At 44.9% G+C, this 15,735-nt stretch overlaps 1 protein-coding gene and 1 long non-coding RNA gene across 2 annotated transcripts; one reads left to right on the top strand and one right to left on the bottom strand.

The window, feature by feature from the left end:
- Window positions 1–547: 547 nt before the first annotated feature.
- On the top strand, window positions 548–7,205 carry LOC143301378 (uncharacterized). The gene is made up of 3 exons (XM_076615621.1): window positions 548–1,137; window positions 2,926–3,219; window positions 5,328–7,205. The coding sequence occupies exons 1-3, from the start codon at window positions 682–684 to the stop codon at window positions 5,526–5,528; spliced, it is 951 nt and encodes a 316-aa protein (XP_076471736.1). The 5' UTR covers window positions 548–681; the 3' UTR covers window positions 5,529–7,205.
- A 2,339-nt stretch (window positions 7,206–9,544) lies between these two features.
- LOC143301181 (uncharacterized) lies at window positions 9,545–15,073 on the bottom strand. The gene is made up of 2 exons (XR_013057740.1): window positions 14,690–15,073; window positions 9,545–10,385 (listed from the first exon to the last, which is right to left on the bottom strand). It is a non-coding gene; the product is annotated as an uncharacterized LOC143301181 (long non-coding RNA).
- Window positions 15,074–15,735: the final 662 nt, after the last annotated feature.

The following is a 15,735-nucleotide window of genomic DNA, read 5'->3' as shown; positions in this document are numbered from 1 at the left end:
TAATTTATTAGGTATTGTGATGCTTGGTGTGTATGTTGAGTTTTGTGCGTGATAGTTTATGTGATAGTTTATACAGCAACAACAAAAAAACACTGTTAGTGATGACTGGATGTCTCTACAGAGTTTTGTTTGCAAGTTGTCGTTATTGTGTTTATATAAATGTGTGGTTTATTCCGGCGTCAATTTTTATCAATATACAGTGCAGTTGAGCACGTTATACATGGAAAGACGCTATAGCAATCAAATTTAGTATTAGTAGTAGTAGTAGCAGCAGCAGTGGTAGTAGTAGTAGTAGAAGCAGCAGCGGCAGTAGTAGTAGTAGCAGCAGTAACAACAGCCGCCACAGCAGCAGCAGTTGTAGGAGTTGCAGTGGTGGTGGTGGTATCATTATCACTATTAGTGTTATTATTATAAGTAAAAGAGTAGTGGTGGTGGTGGTAGTATAGTATCATTACTACAATTGTCTCACCAAACGACCACCACCCCAACCCCCCGCTCCCCTACGCTCACTCCTCACTCACTCATCTCAAATCACACACAGCCGGCTGAGGACCCAGACAAACCCTATAACTCAGCCGACGGCGAGGACCTCCTCCTCCCTTCTACACCAACCACCAGTGGCTGCCGTTCTTCCTGGGCGTGGCAGCCACGCTCTGCCTCCTGCCTCACGTGGCCTGGAGCATGCTCCGCTCCTTCCTCTGGATGGACGCCCACGGACTCGCCGCCACCTTGACCGACAACTTAAGCGGCGGAGGCGGCGGCGGCGGAGGGCAGAGCAGGGGCGCGGCATCCGCCCGTCACGTGATGCTGCGCGACTGCGCCCTCTTGTTACGCGCCGGGCTGAAGGGCGGCAACTCTGTGCTGTCCAAGGCGGTCATATTGAGGAAAACACTGGCCTGTCTGATGTGCCTGATCCAGATGTTCCTGATGCTGTTGGTCTTCGCGCCTCAAGTGGGGGTGGGAGGGGGGCAGGGCGACGGTGCTGGGGAAGGCGGGGGATATGCGGCGGTGGTCAACGCCAACAACGAGAGCGTCAGCGTTCCACTTCCGGTGCACACTTTCCTCTGTCGGTTCATTGTGCGCACTAGGGGAAGAGACGATCCGTTCACCTGCTCGTGCATCATGCCGCTGGCGCAGGTAAGTCAGTGGGTGGGTGGGTGGAGGAGGCACTGACGAGCGCTGACTTTTGTTGTTGCGGGTGGTGGTGGTGGGTCATGATACAAACGTACAGTCAACCGGCCTTCCATACGCTCGCATGCACAATACACACGCACGCACACACCCATACATAGCCTACATGCGCACATGTATGCGTGCGCACACACTCGTTCACACGCACACGCTCACTCGCATGCCTTTGATTTCTTCCAGACGCCTTTGACTCCATCTCCAAAAACTGAATGTGTCCTTTCAGCTGGGATAGTTGACCTCGATCCGTACACAGCCATTAGATACTTTCTCCTGGCTGACCTGATTTCGTATAAGGCCATTGGCTGCTTTCACCTGGCTGGTTCATTCCGTTCACATCCATTGGCTGCTTTCTCCTGGTTGACATCATTTCGTACAACGTGACATACGATTATGGACGGCTGTGGGAGGGCGAGGGGTTGCTCGTGGCTGCAGCTGTCCCCTTTGCTGACGGCCGGTCTGGGGTTGTGAGACGTGCCGGTCGTCGACGGAGCATGAAGAGCTGGCTGTCAGGTGGCCCTGACGACGGCTGTTTCTGCACGGACACCCTGCATCTCGAACGAAGGTCAGACTACCACCTTGAACAAAACGTCATCCCACAATGCTTCTGGCCAATGATCCTGACGGACAAGAGGCAGCATTTCAAGACTACACTGTCGGGCACGATCATACGTACTGAGCAGTGGGACATGTACTGACTGTATGCGTCTGATTCATGCACTGTGATCTATGGTCATACAACACGAACACGCGGTGGATGAAAAGAAGTGCAGATAAGTTTCAGTTTCAGTTTCAGTAGCTCAAGGAGGCGTCACTGCGTTCGGACAAATCCATATAAGTGCAGATAAACAAACAGGCAACTCTTCTGTCACTCAAAAAAATGACTTTGCAAACATGCATATATCTCATTCTTTTTTTCTTTTCTTTTTTTTAATCGCGAGAGGGAGGGGAGGAAAAGGAAGATTTTAACCCTTCCAAGACGACAAATTGGAGCCATTGCGTTCTCTCTTTGGGAGAGGGCCATTTCTTTGCCAAATATGATTGCAGTTCCGTCCCCTGTCAACTCCTCAGATTATCTCCCTCAACGGCAGTGAACGATCCCAAACGGCAGGTGATCCAGATACACCACCTACAAGTCAGCGGCGTTACCTATCTGAGATGTTGAAAACTCATTGAAAGGCATTCCAGTTATTTCCAAAAGGTGCCGACTAGGGGTGGTGAAATCAAGAATATTGATATTAAAAGATAGGATGCCGACTCATGTTACCAAGGGAAAAAACCCACAACAAAAACAAATTAACAACAAAAAAAAAACAAACAAAAAAAAACAAACAAACAAACACACACACAGAAAGACAATAACTTCATTATCTCTCTCTCTCTCTCTCTCTCTCTCTATATATATATATATATATATATATATATATGTGGGTGTGGGTGTGTATGCGTGCGCGTATGTATATGGCATATGTCTGTCTGAGTGTGTATGTGTTCATGTCTGAAAATCTGATTGAATGACACAGGAAACTAATGATCAGCGCCCAATGTCAGCCGTCACTTGGCTTTCTAGCCAGGTAGACAGCCTGTTGTGCAAATAACCCCAAGTTTGTCGGTAAAGCGCTTAGAGCTTGGTCTCCGACCGAGGATAGGCGCTATATAAGTATCCATATCAAATATCAAATATGGTTGTGTGTGTGTGTCTGTGTGTGTGTCTGTGTGTGTGTGTGTACATCTCAGGTGTACACCAAGGCCCTGGTCTTCCTGGTCTACCTGTTCCTGGTGCTCTTCCTGCTCTCCGCCCTGGACCTGACGCTGTGCGCCATGCGGCTGGCCGTGCCGCGCCTCAAGGACGCCACCTTGCGCCGCTTCCTGTCCCTGGCCGCCAGCCAATCGGCTGGCTCCAGCGCCAGCCCTGCCCACCTGTCCGCCTTCCTGGACAGCCTGGGAGTGGACGGTCGTTGGCTGCTGGCCGTTGTGGCTGACTGCTGTGGGGTGGTGACCGCCGCTGACCTCACCAGCCACCTGTGGCAGGTCTGTGTGCTCGGTCGTAGACACTGATATCTCACTGCGGAATTCTAGTGTCTATGGCTCTGCATACCTTTTTTTTCCGTATCCCTAAAGCGTGAGGTGCAGAGATAAATCATTTCCTAGGTAATCTATTACTTACCATTACTAGTTTTTTCCACAATATATTTTGCTGATATGAATTATTTTCCATTTAATCTATTACCATTACTAGTTTTTCCACAAGAAATTTTGCAAAGATAAAATATTTTCCAGTTAATCGATTTCTTACTATTACTAGTCTGTTTGTTTTTGTTTTTTTACTACAAATTATTTTGCTGCCTTGTTTTTTCTCCCAATTCTTACTTCATCCTTCATGGGCTGGCCTGGGAAGTAACTGGATGCAATGTTACCTTTCTTCGCTATGATTGAGGACGCTGGTGTCTCTTCATCACTTGCCGTAGGGTGTAGCAGTTCATTTAGCAAGACATCACCCCTGAACAACTTGACCTTCCGGGTGTCACACCAACAGATCGTTAAACTCAACCTGAAGCAACAGTCCACTATCAATACCCTTCTGGTTGTCACACCAATAGATCGTTAAACTCAACCTGAAGCAACAGTCCACTATCAATGCCCTTCCGGGTGTCACACCAATAGATCGTTAAACTCAACCTGAAGCAACAGTCCACAATTAATGCCCCTCTGGGTGTCACACCAATAGATTGTTAAACTCAACCTGAAGCAACAGTCCCCTATCAATGCCCTTCCAGGTGTCACACCAATAGATCGTTAAACTCAACCTGAAGCAATGGTTCACTATCAATGCCCTTCCGGGTGTCACACCAATAGATCGTTAAACTCAACCTGAAGCAACAGTCCACTATCAATGCCCTTCCAGGTGTCACACCAATAGATCGTTAAACTCAGCCTGAAGCAACAGTCCACTATCAATGCCCTTCAGGGTGTCACACCAATAGATCGTTAAGCTCAACCTGAAGCAACAGTTCACTATCAATGCTCTTCCAGGTGTCACACCAATAGATTGTTAAACTCAACCTGAAGCAACAATCCACTATCAATGCCCTTCTGGTTGTCACACCAACAGATCGTTAAACTCAACCTGAAGCAACAGTCCACTATCAATGCCCTTCCAGGTGTCACACCAACAGATCGTTAAACTCAACCTGAAGCAACAGTTCACTATCAATGCCCTTCCGGGTGTCACACCAATATAGATCGTTAAACTCAACCTGAAGCAACAGTTCACTATCAATGCCCTTCCGGGTGTCACACCAATATAGATCGTTAAACTCAACCTGAAGCAACAGTCCACTATCAATGCCCCTTCCGGGTGTCACACCAATATATCGTTAAACTCAACCTGAAGCAACAGTCCACTATCAATGCCGGGATAGCAAAGGAGTCCACAGATAGTGAAACTGCAGTCATATCAGGCATACAGTTGGCTCTCTCAATCTCCTACAGGGACAGTTCAAATGCTCCCCAAAAACAGTCTCTGAATGGTTTCTGTTGATATATTTTACATCTCCTCTTTCTTTTATCTTTGAAAATATATTTCGAAATAACACAAAGTCTGTTTATTTGTTATGTGCACTTGTTTTCCTTCACAATTATGTTGTACAGATATATATACATATATATATACATATATATATATATATATATACAAATATGTGTGTGTTGGGTGGTGGTGGTGGTGGTGGTGGTGGTGTGTGTGTGTGTGTGTGTGTGTGTGTATAACTATGCTTTTCTCTCTATTTGGGTTGACATATAAAAACAAAGTGATGAGAAACCATCTTAAAGTTGTTAAAAGCAATCAATTATCTCAGTCTAAAATTTTAAAACGCTACAGAGAAAGACATCAACACAAAAAAAAAGAAGAAAAAAAAAGAAAAAGAAAGGGCAGGTGGATACATTAGTATATAAATCTATACGGCAACAGGTCAGCACAACCGTCAACCCTGCAGTGTTCAAGTTGTAGGTATACAACATGACCAGTCAGTTCCACATCAACTGATGTTCAACAAGTATCAATCCACAACATGGAGCTGCTCCATTATATCAAAACACTGATTTCACATCAATCAAAGTAATTCCACTGTCTCTCGCAGGCCTTTCTCGAGTCGCCGCCAAAACCAGACCAAGCCTCTTCCGTCGGGGTGCCCTCCCCTGCCGAGTCCAGTGGCGCCGCTGCGCGGGGAACCCGGATAGCGGAAGAGTCTGGCGGTGATGCGGCTGCTGTTCCCATGGTTACTATCAGCCTCCAGCCAGGCGACACTGTCGCTTCAGAAGAAGAGAAAGGGGGAATCTAATGAAAGGTCCGTGCATGAGCTATGGGCATGTTCGTGTGACTACTGAACAGCATGTTTTTTTTTTGTCCAGGATAATAATGTATGGTGTGTGTGTGTGTGTGTGTGTGTGTGTGTGTTGAATAGTTCTGCAGCGTGTCAACACGCGGGGGTTGCCAACAACACTACAACTTGTGACACGTATAAATCGCCTCATTGCTTCGGGCTGTAGAGACGACCACATCATCAGGATTGTCATCAACCAGAAGAAAAATTAAAGCCAGATAGAATGGAACAGGATGAAATAAAATAGAAATTTAATGTAAAAAAACTGAATAGAATCAATTGATCGTACTATATACATCATTCAGAAAACCTACACAATGACATGAACACAAACACAAGAAGTATGCTTCAGTGCACCAAAATACTTATTGAAAAAAATTCAAAGCATAGACTGCAGAGAATATAAACTGGCACTTGGCTTACCAGTCCATGCTTCTAGTAAGAAACGTACAGTGCAGCGTGAGTATTACCATTAGAGGATCAAAGGGAACTTGCGTGTAGTAAATTTGTCTTGAGAACTTTAACGGATGAAAATGATTTTGAATCAGAAATAACTCTCAAATCCGACCGCGATTTTCCAAAGAGAGCTAGATCTATATCCTCTCATACCACACTGGGAACATACACGTCAAGTATTTTAACAAATTCCGGCGTGAATAAAACCCCACATTTTGCTAAAAGGTCTGTGGAATCACCTGCACCTGTATTCATGTCTTGTGTTCTCTTTCTCGATGGCCTCGAGTTGCTTAGATATGAACCTCATCAGTGACCACGAAGATTGTGCGTACTAGTATACATACCGATAGATATTGTTTTGTATTCCTTATGAAGTGCAGAAGAATGTTGTGAAAAGCGTGAATGTGTAGGAGGGGGGAGGGAGGGGAGGAAGCATATTTTCCACTTAGTGATATGAGCATGTTGCTTAAGTCATTAAACCATTTGAATCTCTCTCTCTCTCTCTCTCTCTCTCTCTCTCTCTCTCTCTCTCTCTCTCTCTCTTTATTAGTAAACGAGTCCCCAAAGTTTCATCAAAGACATTTGGTCAAAGGGCGTTTCAGCATCAAGCACCTTCTGTTTGGAATTCTCTTCCTCTGAATCTCCGGCACTCACCAACTCGAAAGTGAACTGAAAACCCACCTGTTCAAAATGGCCTTTGGATGTGACGAAGCATAGGTGTTTTTTTTTTTGTTGTTTTTTTAATCTCCTCCCACCCTCTACACTCCCCTTCTGTCCCTACTCCATTGTATTATTCCTGTAGTGTGTGTTCTTTCTTGTGGGTTGGACGCACGCGCAAGTGTGTGTGTGTGTGTGTGTGTGTGTGTGTGTGTGTGTTGTGCCTTTTCCCTACGATTATTCGTATATCCGCAATTTGTAGTACTGTAGTGCTGGATACTGATCTTGTTTTCCACTTCTATGTCTTCATGTGCGCTGGTGTATAATGCACTAATATATATGTGTACTGTTTGATGTGAGGTGCTCAGAGCCCATCTATGAGGAGTTTGCGCCATATAAGTGCAATGTATTATTATTATCATTATTACTGACTTAAGATATTGATTGCTTTATTTACTTCTAGTGCATGCAAGTGTATTTTGTATTTCACTTTCGTTGCTCATTATATCAACATGTATCATGCATTGTGTATGACTCTCTTTATAACAACATGTATGATCGATCATGTGACTTGCCGCTCCTACCCATCTCTCTCTCTCTCTCTCGCTTTCTCTCGCCTCTCTCTCTCTCTCTCTCGCTCTTTGCCACTGTCTCTCTCGACAGCAGTGAGTGGGCAGATGGCGTATAATAATAATAATAATGATGATGATGATGAAGATATGGATACTTCCATAGCGTCTATCCTCGGACAGAGACCAGGCTCTAAGCGCTTTACAAACACGAAGTCATTTGCACAACAGGCTGCCTACCTAGGTAGAGGCGACTGACAGGCTGCTATTGGGCGCTCATCACTCGTTTCCTGTGTCATCCAATGGGGGTTTCAGTAACGCACACACAAACACACACTCACACAGATATGTAACATTTTACGTGTTTGACCGTTTTTGTTATTTACCCCATCATGAAGGCAGCCATACTCCGTTTTCGGTGGTGTGCATGCTGGTTATGTTCTTGTTTCTATAACCCATCCGAACGTAGACATGGATTACAGGATCTGTAACGCGCGTATTTGATCTTCTGCGTGCGTATACACACGAAGTAGGTTCAGGTACCAGCAGGTCTGCACCTGGGAGATCAGATAGAATCTCCACCCTCAACCCACCAGATACGAAGGGGGATCGAACTAAGGAAATTCGGGTACCATCGCACCCGTCAAGCATATACATATGTGTGTCTGTGTGTGGGGGTGGGGTGGGGGTATGGGCGTATGTGTGTGTGTGTGTGTGTGTGTGTGTGCCATGGAAGCTGCGATATGTAGCCTTGGAATGAGTGTGTGGGGGAGGGTGGGTGTGCAGGGTAATTTGTGTGTGTGAGTGTGTGTGTCGGGGCTCGTGTACGTTTATGTGTATTTGGTTGTGCTTCCATATCGTGTACGTTTATTATGTATTTGGTTGTGCAACTGCATGTTTGTTGCATATCTGTTATGCATGTGTGTGTGTGTGCATTTGTATGTGTCTGTTTTACATTTATTTTATTATTTGTTTACTTATTATCATTATTGTCTTTTTATTCTATTTTTATCTATTATCATTATTATTATCTTTTTCTTTCTTTTTTTAAAACATAATTTTATTTTCGTTACGCTGCTGGTCAGGAATCTATTTGGCAGATGTGGTGTTGCGTATATGGATTTGTCCGAACGCAGTGACGCCTCCTTGAGCTACTGATACTGATACTGATACAAATCCTAAAAGAAAAACAACAACAACAACATAACACTTATAGACTGTTAAGCACCCTAGGTCATAAAAAGGGCAGAAATAGCAAAAATGATAAAGTCTGACACACATCGTGAAGTAAAAAACGCAATCAAGAACGATTGCAAAACAAACCTGACAAACAAACAAAATAATGATAATAATAATAATTAGAAGAAAAAAATATATCAGTAAATGAATTAATCGATCAATAACTTAATATTAAGAATACTAAATAGTAACAATAATAATGATGATAAAATTAATAAAGAAATGAATAAAATAAGATAAGAGAACAGCAACAGCAAGGCCAGGAAGTCGTAATCATTTTCCAAGACATAGTGTCGGTAGGCTAAATAAAAATGTTCCGGCATTATTGACCACTTTTCCTTCTTTAGGTCCACGGACATACATAACTCCATGTTTAGGCACAATAAATTTATTTTGGGAGTATATGCGCTTAAAACTGCACAATATCCACAGATCTTATCATGCAGTCAATTTCTATATATCGACAGAAGAAAAAAAAATTGGATTGATCTATTCCACGAATGGCTTCAACTGAAAATTGGAATGGTGTCGTAACAGCTTGTCGATGGCATGTCACATGATCAAAAACTTCCGGTGTACTGAAAATTCTCCAACGCCAGCAGTCTGATTACAGTGCGAAGGATTAATTTTTTATATGGAGGTGGTATTTATACGAAAGAGATCACGCTGTATCTGTTTGACATGCCAGACTTACTTTGGGTTTGAATGCAGGGGAGTCATGAGCATACCATCTTTTTAAACAGTAGCAGCAGCGCTGAAGTGTGTGTGTGCTTGAAGGTGTGTGTGAGAGCGCGCGCGCGCGTGCGTGTGTGCTGGTGCGCAGATGTGGGAGAGAATTAGACAGACAGAGGGAAAGACAGGCACGGACACACAAAAAAAGCAAGGTGAGAAAGAAGCACAGACTTAAATTGTTGCTCACACCTTAACCTCCTTCCCACTGTTTCTCTCTCTCTCTCCTCTCTCTCTCTCTCTCTCTCCTCTCTCTCTCTTTTTCTCTGCCTGCCCGATACGCTAGCGCTCAAGGACATGAACAGACAAATCCACAAACTCGGATTCGGTGTACATATTTATTATCTAAAAAACAAACAAACATATAGGCCTACATTAACAAATTGACATTTGCCTCTTCTACTCGAGTTTTCACACACACACACACACACACACACACACACACACACACACACATTCTACTAAACACACGCAGACAACAGAACAGCTAAAGAGCCGAGAATTGTGTGAAGACAGACAGACAGCCGATCAAACCCATTCCATCGCCACATAAGGATCAGGGCTGATGAACCAGGTTTTACAGGCAGTCCAGCGAGCACTGAAACAATGATAACCTCGTCGAGATCGTTTGACACCGTCCTCAGTTCACACGCCAGGAAACCACCAGTGGTTTAAAAAAAAAAACCCAAAAAACATAACAATAATAAGAGAATAAAATAAAGTAAATATAAAAAGAAAGGGGGGAAAACTGAACTGAATAAACTGCTCAAGGCGTTTTGGTTGTCTACCCTGTCCCGGAAGTCCGCACCACTTAGCAGAACCGACGCCAGAGGGCGCTGGCCCACGTGTCAAGGACGTCTTGACCTTGCCCCGGGGCAGTCTGATGGGACGTCGTGGTGGGTGACGTGACCATGACGACGATACGATGACGAGATATCTGATGACGACTCAGCGTGCTGATGACTGTTGTTGGGCCATGAGCGTAAATAGAAGAATGGTGGTGGTGGTGGTAAGGTGGTAATGGTGACGGGGTGGAGAATGATGGTCGTGGTGGTGATGGTGACGGGTGGTGATGGCGGGTAGGGGTGGTGATGATGTCTCTTCAAGGACACTTCATCCTGTCCGTCGTTCTGTCTTGTCATGTCTTTCACACTTTTCTGCGTCTCTGAAAGCATTCAACAAAATCTAAGCTTAAGAGTGGTGTGGTGTGGTGTGATGTGTGATTGTGATGTCGTGTGATATTGTGTGATTTACTGAAAATAAGTGACCCCAGAAAACGGAGTATGGACTGCCTACATGGCGGGGTAAAAACGGTCACACACGTTAAAGCCCACTCGCCGTGTACAAACGAGTGAACGGGGGAGTTGCAGCCCATGAACGAAGAAGAAGAAGAAGAAAATAAGTGAGAATTAACATACATCCCCACTGTCCAGCTGTGGTCACACAATATTAAATACTGTAGCATAACAACACTGGTGTGTGTGTGTGCGTGTGTGTGTGTACGTGCGTACGTGTGTGTGAGTGCGCGCGCGCGCGCGCGCGTGTGTGTGTGTGTGTGTGAGCGTAATGAGTGTTGGGTGGTGGTCTTTGTTGTATGTGTGTGTGTGCGTATGTGCGTGTGTGTGTGCTTGTGTGTGTGTGTGTGTGTGTGTGTGTGTGTGTGTGTGTAAGTGAGCACGCTTGTTTGAGTATACACGTGTCTGTTGGTGTGCACACATTCGCTGAACGTGGCCCACTTTTATTGCTGTGTTATTTCAGTCAGTTGTATTCTAAGTATCGTTATATCTTTCATGTTATATCTTGATGTATTTTTTTCATCTGTTAGTTAGTTCAGGCTAACTTCGTTTTAGGTTAATCTTGAATACATACGGAGGATTGGCTCTCAAATCCTGAACCAGCGCGAGTGCTTTATAAGTAGGTCAGACATGCTCTTGTTTTCATTTCATTTCATTTTCATTTCATTTATCCTTTGGCAGATTGGTATATTATATGGATCAATCCGCACACTTTGACATCGACACCTCCTAAAGTTAAAGCTGAAACTTCAACTGAGACTGAAATATTTCCCTTTCTTGATACTGACTGACCATCATACTTTTTTTTTCTTTTTTTTTTTCTTTCTTTTTTCTTTTCTTTTTTTTTAAGTCACAAGAGATTTTTTCTGTTGTAAAGTTCGGACTGTTCCCGCCGGGGAGACCGTGTCGCCACAGTTCCCCATGTAGGTTTTCTTTTGATTTATGTGTGCAAGTGATTCAAAGTGGACTTGTCGACGTAATTTTTGCCAGGGACAATTAACCGTTTCGCTGCCGCGACTGAACTGTTAGTGCACTGAGCTGGGTCGCGCAATATTTCGTTCGGGACACATGATCTACTGATCAAACGACACATCATCGTGTATTATGACATGTACCACCTATCGTGTTTTGTAAAATGGATGGCTTTTCTTCTTTTTCCTTTTTTTAATTTTTTTTTTTTTTTAACAGAACACATCAAGAAACGGACAGTGTTTTGTTTGTTTTCAATTCAGCCCCGTGACTGCACACGTTGCGCGCACGTGCGTGTACACACACACCTGACGCATGCATACCACGGACGTATATACGTCCGTGATGCACATACAGACACCACCACCAGTCTAATATCATCATCTTAAATGAACAGACTATAAATGAATAAACGAACATACACACCACCACCTAACACACATTACGCAAACGCGCGCGCGTGTACACACACACACACACACACACACACACTACACACACGCACGCGCGCGCGCACACACACACACACACACACACACACACACAGACGGGCAGATTATCATCATCAGCATCATCCCCATCATCCCATTGTGTAGCTGCCAAACACGTGGCTACCAACTGACCAACTGGCCAAAGGTTTCTAGGTCACTAGGTCAACACCACAGGGCAGATGAAGACAAAGGAGATTCAACACGGGCAGGGAGCTCTCCTGCCGGAAGTTTGACTACTGTTTAAACACAACCCTTTCGCACAGCCGGTTGACACGGCTGGGAAACAGTGATAACACGTCGTCTCTGTCTGCCAGTGCCTGTGTCTGTCTGCGTGTCAACCCCCCCCCCCCCCTCTCTCTCTCTCTCTCTCCATCTATCTATCTCTCACTGTCTCCATCTCTCTGTTTACACACACACACACACACACACACACACACACAAACAAACACACCACACATAATCATATCTGTTATTCATTATTTAAAGAGTGTTATGGATTTGAGTGACTTGCCCTCTCTCCGTGAATTCACAGTTTGACTGCCGTGTCAACACAAACCTCTTTACTACCACCGGCTGACAGTCGGCTAGGAACAGTGATAACGCTGTCACGACGGTCTGCCTGTATCTGTGTCTCTCTGTCTGTCTCTCTTTATCTTTCTCTCTTTACACTATGCACACACACACATCTGTCATTCATTATGGATCTGTACGACTTGTCATCTCTTCAGTCTGACTAGGTTTGACTTCTGTGTAAACACAAACCTATTTAATGCCAATTAACAATCGTCTGGGAACAGTAACAACACTGTCACTACGGTCTGCTTCTATCTGTGTCTGTGTGTCTGTCTCAGTCTCTATCTCTCTCTCTCTTTACAGAGAGAGAGAGAGAGAGAGATATGCCGCGCACACAGACCTGTGTCATTCACACATGTCATGTATCTGTACGACTTGCCCTCTCTTCATAGTAACATGTTTTATCAGTTGTGTGGGTTGAGTACGTCTCTAACTCAATCTCTCTCTCTCTACCTCCCTCTCTCTCTGTTATCACTAAACTAACATGTCAACGCATGCTTCGAGTGACCTTTGAGCGACTTTTCGAAATTTAGCAATAGGAGCTTTCGTCTTCATCTTTCTTGGACATTGTCATCTTACTTCTCTCACACACACACACACACACACACACACACGCACACACACACGCCCCATTCCCCTCCTTCCCCCATACCCTGCCCCCCCCCCTCCGAACCCCTCCTCTCCCCCTCCCCCTCCACCTCCCCTTCCTCCAGCGAACTCATCAGCAGTAAAATTTGATCACTTGCTTCAGTGTCTGTGTGTCATTTCAACAAGCAGTTGAAAAATAATCGAACTTTAAACTTTGTCACTTAAACGTTCAGTCTGCATCATTATTCTTCCCCTGCTTCTTCTTCTTCTTCCACCCCCACCCCTCCTCATTTTCCTCCTCATCTCCTTTTCTGTCACCACGAGTGGCTTTGTACTATTTGTTATTGTTCTGTTTATTATATACACTCGTGTCACTATAATCGGAGGTATTTCAAATTGGAATCAAATTAACAAGGACTGGTACATTCTGGTAAAGCTAGACCACAACCATACGACAATGGTTTCATCGTCACAAACTGTTTCAGACATGTATCCGAAAGTGTATGCACCCGTTCAGCTATAAGTATGTGAAATATAGGGATTCGAGAACCTTAATTTGTTTGACAACAATTACAAATGAAGTCTTTAGAAATACTTTTCCATTGTCAAATGTGCCACTTGGAAATTTAAAAGAAGGTATTGTCATTGTAGCCTCCACACATCACATGAGGGAGGGGTGGTGAAATGATTCAATTTCTTTGACTCTTTCTGTCTTTGACACGGCAGTTTTGATTTTTGTGGTGGAGGCGGTATTCGTTGTTGCTGTTGTTGTGGTTTTGGGGGATTCGGATATAATTTTTTTTATAACGTGGGGAGGGGGCAAGACAAATCATATATCCAATTTTCAGGTGATGATTTTTTCTGCATTATTTGGAACAAAATGTCAAGCTTTGGCTGATTACATACTGAGCGTTTAATGTCTTGTCCCTAACTGGTACCTGCTCTGACCTCCTGTTACCAGTTCATCAAATACAGGCATTGCTTCCACCTTCCTGGCACTGGTCAGGCAGACACGTGCGGCCACACCGACTTTCAACATGCCACTCACGTCCCTTGTGGACCCTAGTTTTCACAGGTCTGGTTGTTAGCCGTCCAGATATCACTGATTGTTCAGTTATCACCAATGATCAAATATCAATTTCTGCCATCCATTAATGTACCGACTCTCAACACGTCAATTACGTCCCATCCACCCCAGTTTTTACAGGTCTGATTATTTATCCACGGTAAACATCAGCCATTGTACGTCCATTGTGGACCCTAGTTTTCACAGATCTGATTGTTTGTCCAAGGGTCTGGTCACTTATCCACGGCAATTATCACCAATGACCAAAGATCAATTTCCTGCCATCCGTACTTATACCGAGTCTCAACATACCATTTCACGTCCCTTGTTGAGCAGACACAGACCTGATTACTTACCAAGTTATCACCATTGACTGAACAATTTTCTGCCACCCGAACATGACCACAGCAGCTGAACCCCCCACCCCCACCACCACCACCCCAAAGAAAAAATAAACCCTGACCATTTCAGCCAGCACAAAACTCACCTCTGAACCTGCTCCCAAGGTGGAAAGGTCAGCCTCCCTGGACTTGACTGTTTTACTTGCCGCCTTTTGCGGAACTGTTTCGCATCTTGTAGGCGACCAGAAGACCGACAGCCACTACAGCCACGGCCACGGCGACATAGGTGGTGGTTTGCTTGGAAGAAGGCATGGTGCTCCAGAAAGAGAGTCTTGGCGGCAGTTCAGCGACAGAGACACGGGTGGGCAGAACTAGCTGGTGGCAACGCCGAGAAGTGAAGCGAGCAGTTCGCGTTTCCGGTGTTTTTATATTGGCAGTGATAGTTACACACACGGTTAAGTTATCAATGCCCTTGATACGGCGGTTCGCTGACAGCTTGACACGTAGTGACAACGTGACTCGTTGCTGGGAGAGATGGGTGGTGGGTAGGGTGAGGGAGTGCTGATAGGAGATAAACACACACACACACACACACACACACAGAGAGAGAGAGAGAGATTGAGAGAGAGAGAGATAGAGAGAGACGATGCCAAAGGTTGAAATGTTGGAAGTCACGTGAAGGCAGGCTGTCATGATGGTCACACCAGCTTCGTTTTCTTGTCCTGAGGGAAGACCCGTCCGCACCCGCACCCACACCACTCACAAACCAAAAAAAATGACACACACAAACACAGACTCACACAGACACTGACACATAGACACACACAGACACTGACACACAGACTCACACAGACACTGACACACTGACACACAGAGAAACTGACACACAGACACAGATACAGACACTGACACACAGACACACACAAACACAGACAGACAGACATACAGACACATACTCTCACACACGCGCGCATCCCTTCCCCAATCAGTGTTCTTTACGTAGAATAACTGTGGGGGGTGTGTGTGTGTGTGTGTGTGTGTGTGTGTGTGTGTGTGTGTGTGTGTATGCACATACGTACCCGCGCCCGTCCACACCCACTGCACAACAAAACACACACACACACACACACACACACACACACACACACACACACAACACACACCCACACACATTCACATAGACACACGCAGA

The sequence above is a fragment of the Babylonia areolata genome, chromosome 27 (genome assembly GCF_041734735.1).
Source record: "Babylonia areolata isolate BAREFJ2019XMU chromosome 27, ASM4173473v1, whole genome shotgun sequence".
Lineage (NCBI taxonomy): Eukaryota > Metazoa > Mollusca > Gastropoda > Neogastropoda > Buccinidae > Babylonia > Babylonia areolata.
Note: the sequence above shows the minus strand (reverse complement) of the source record. Positions and strands in the feature narration are given on the sequence as shown.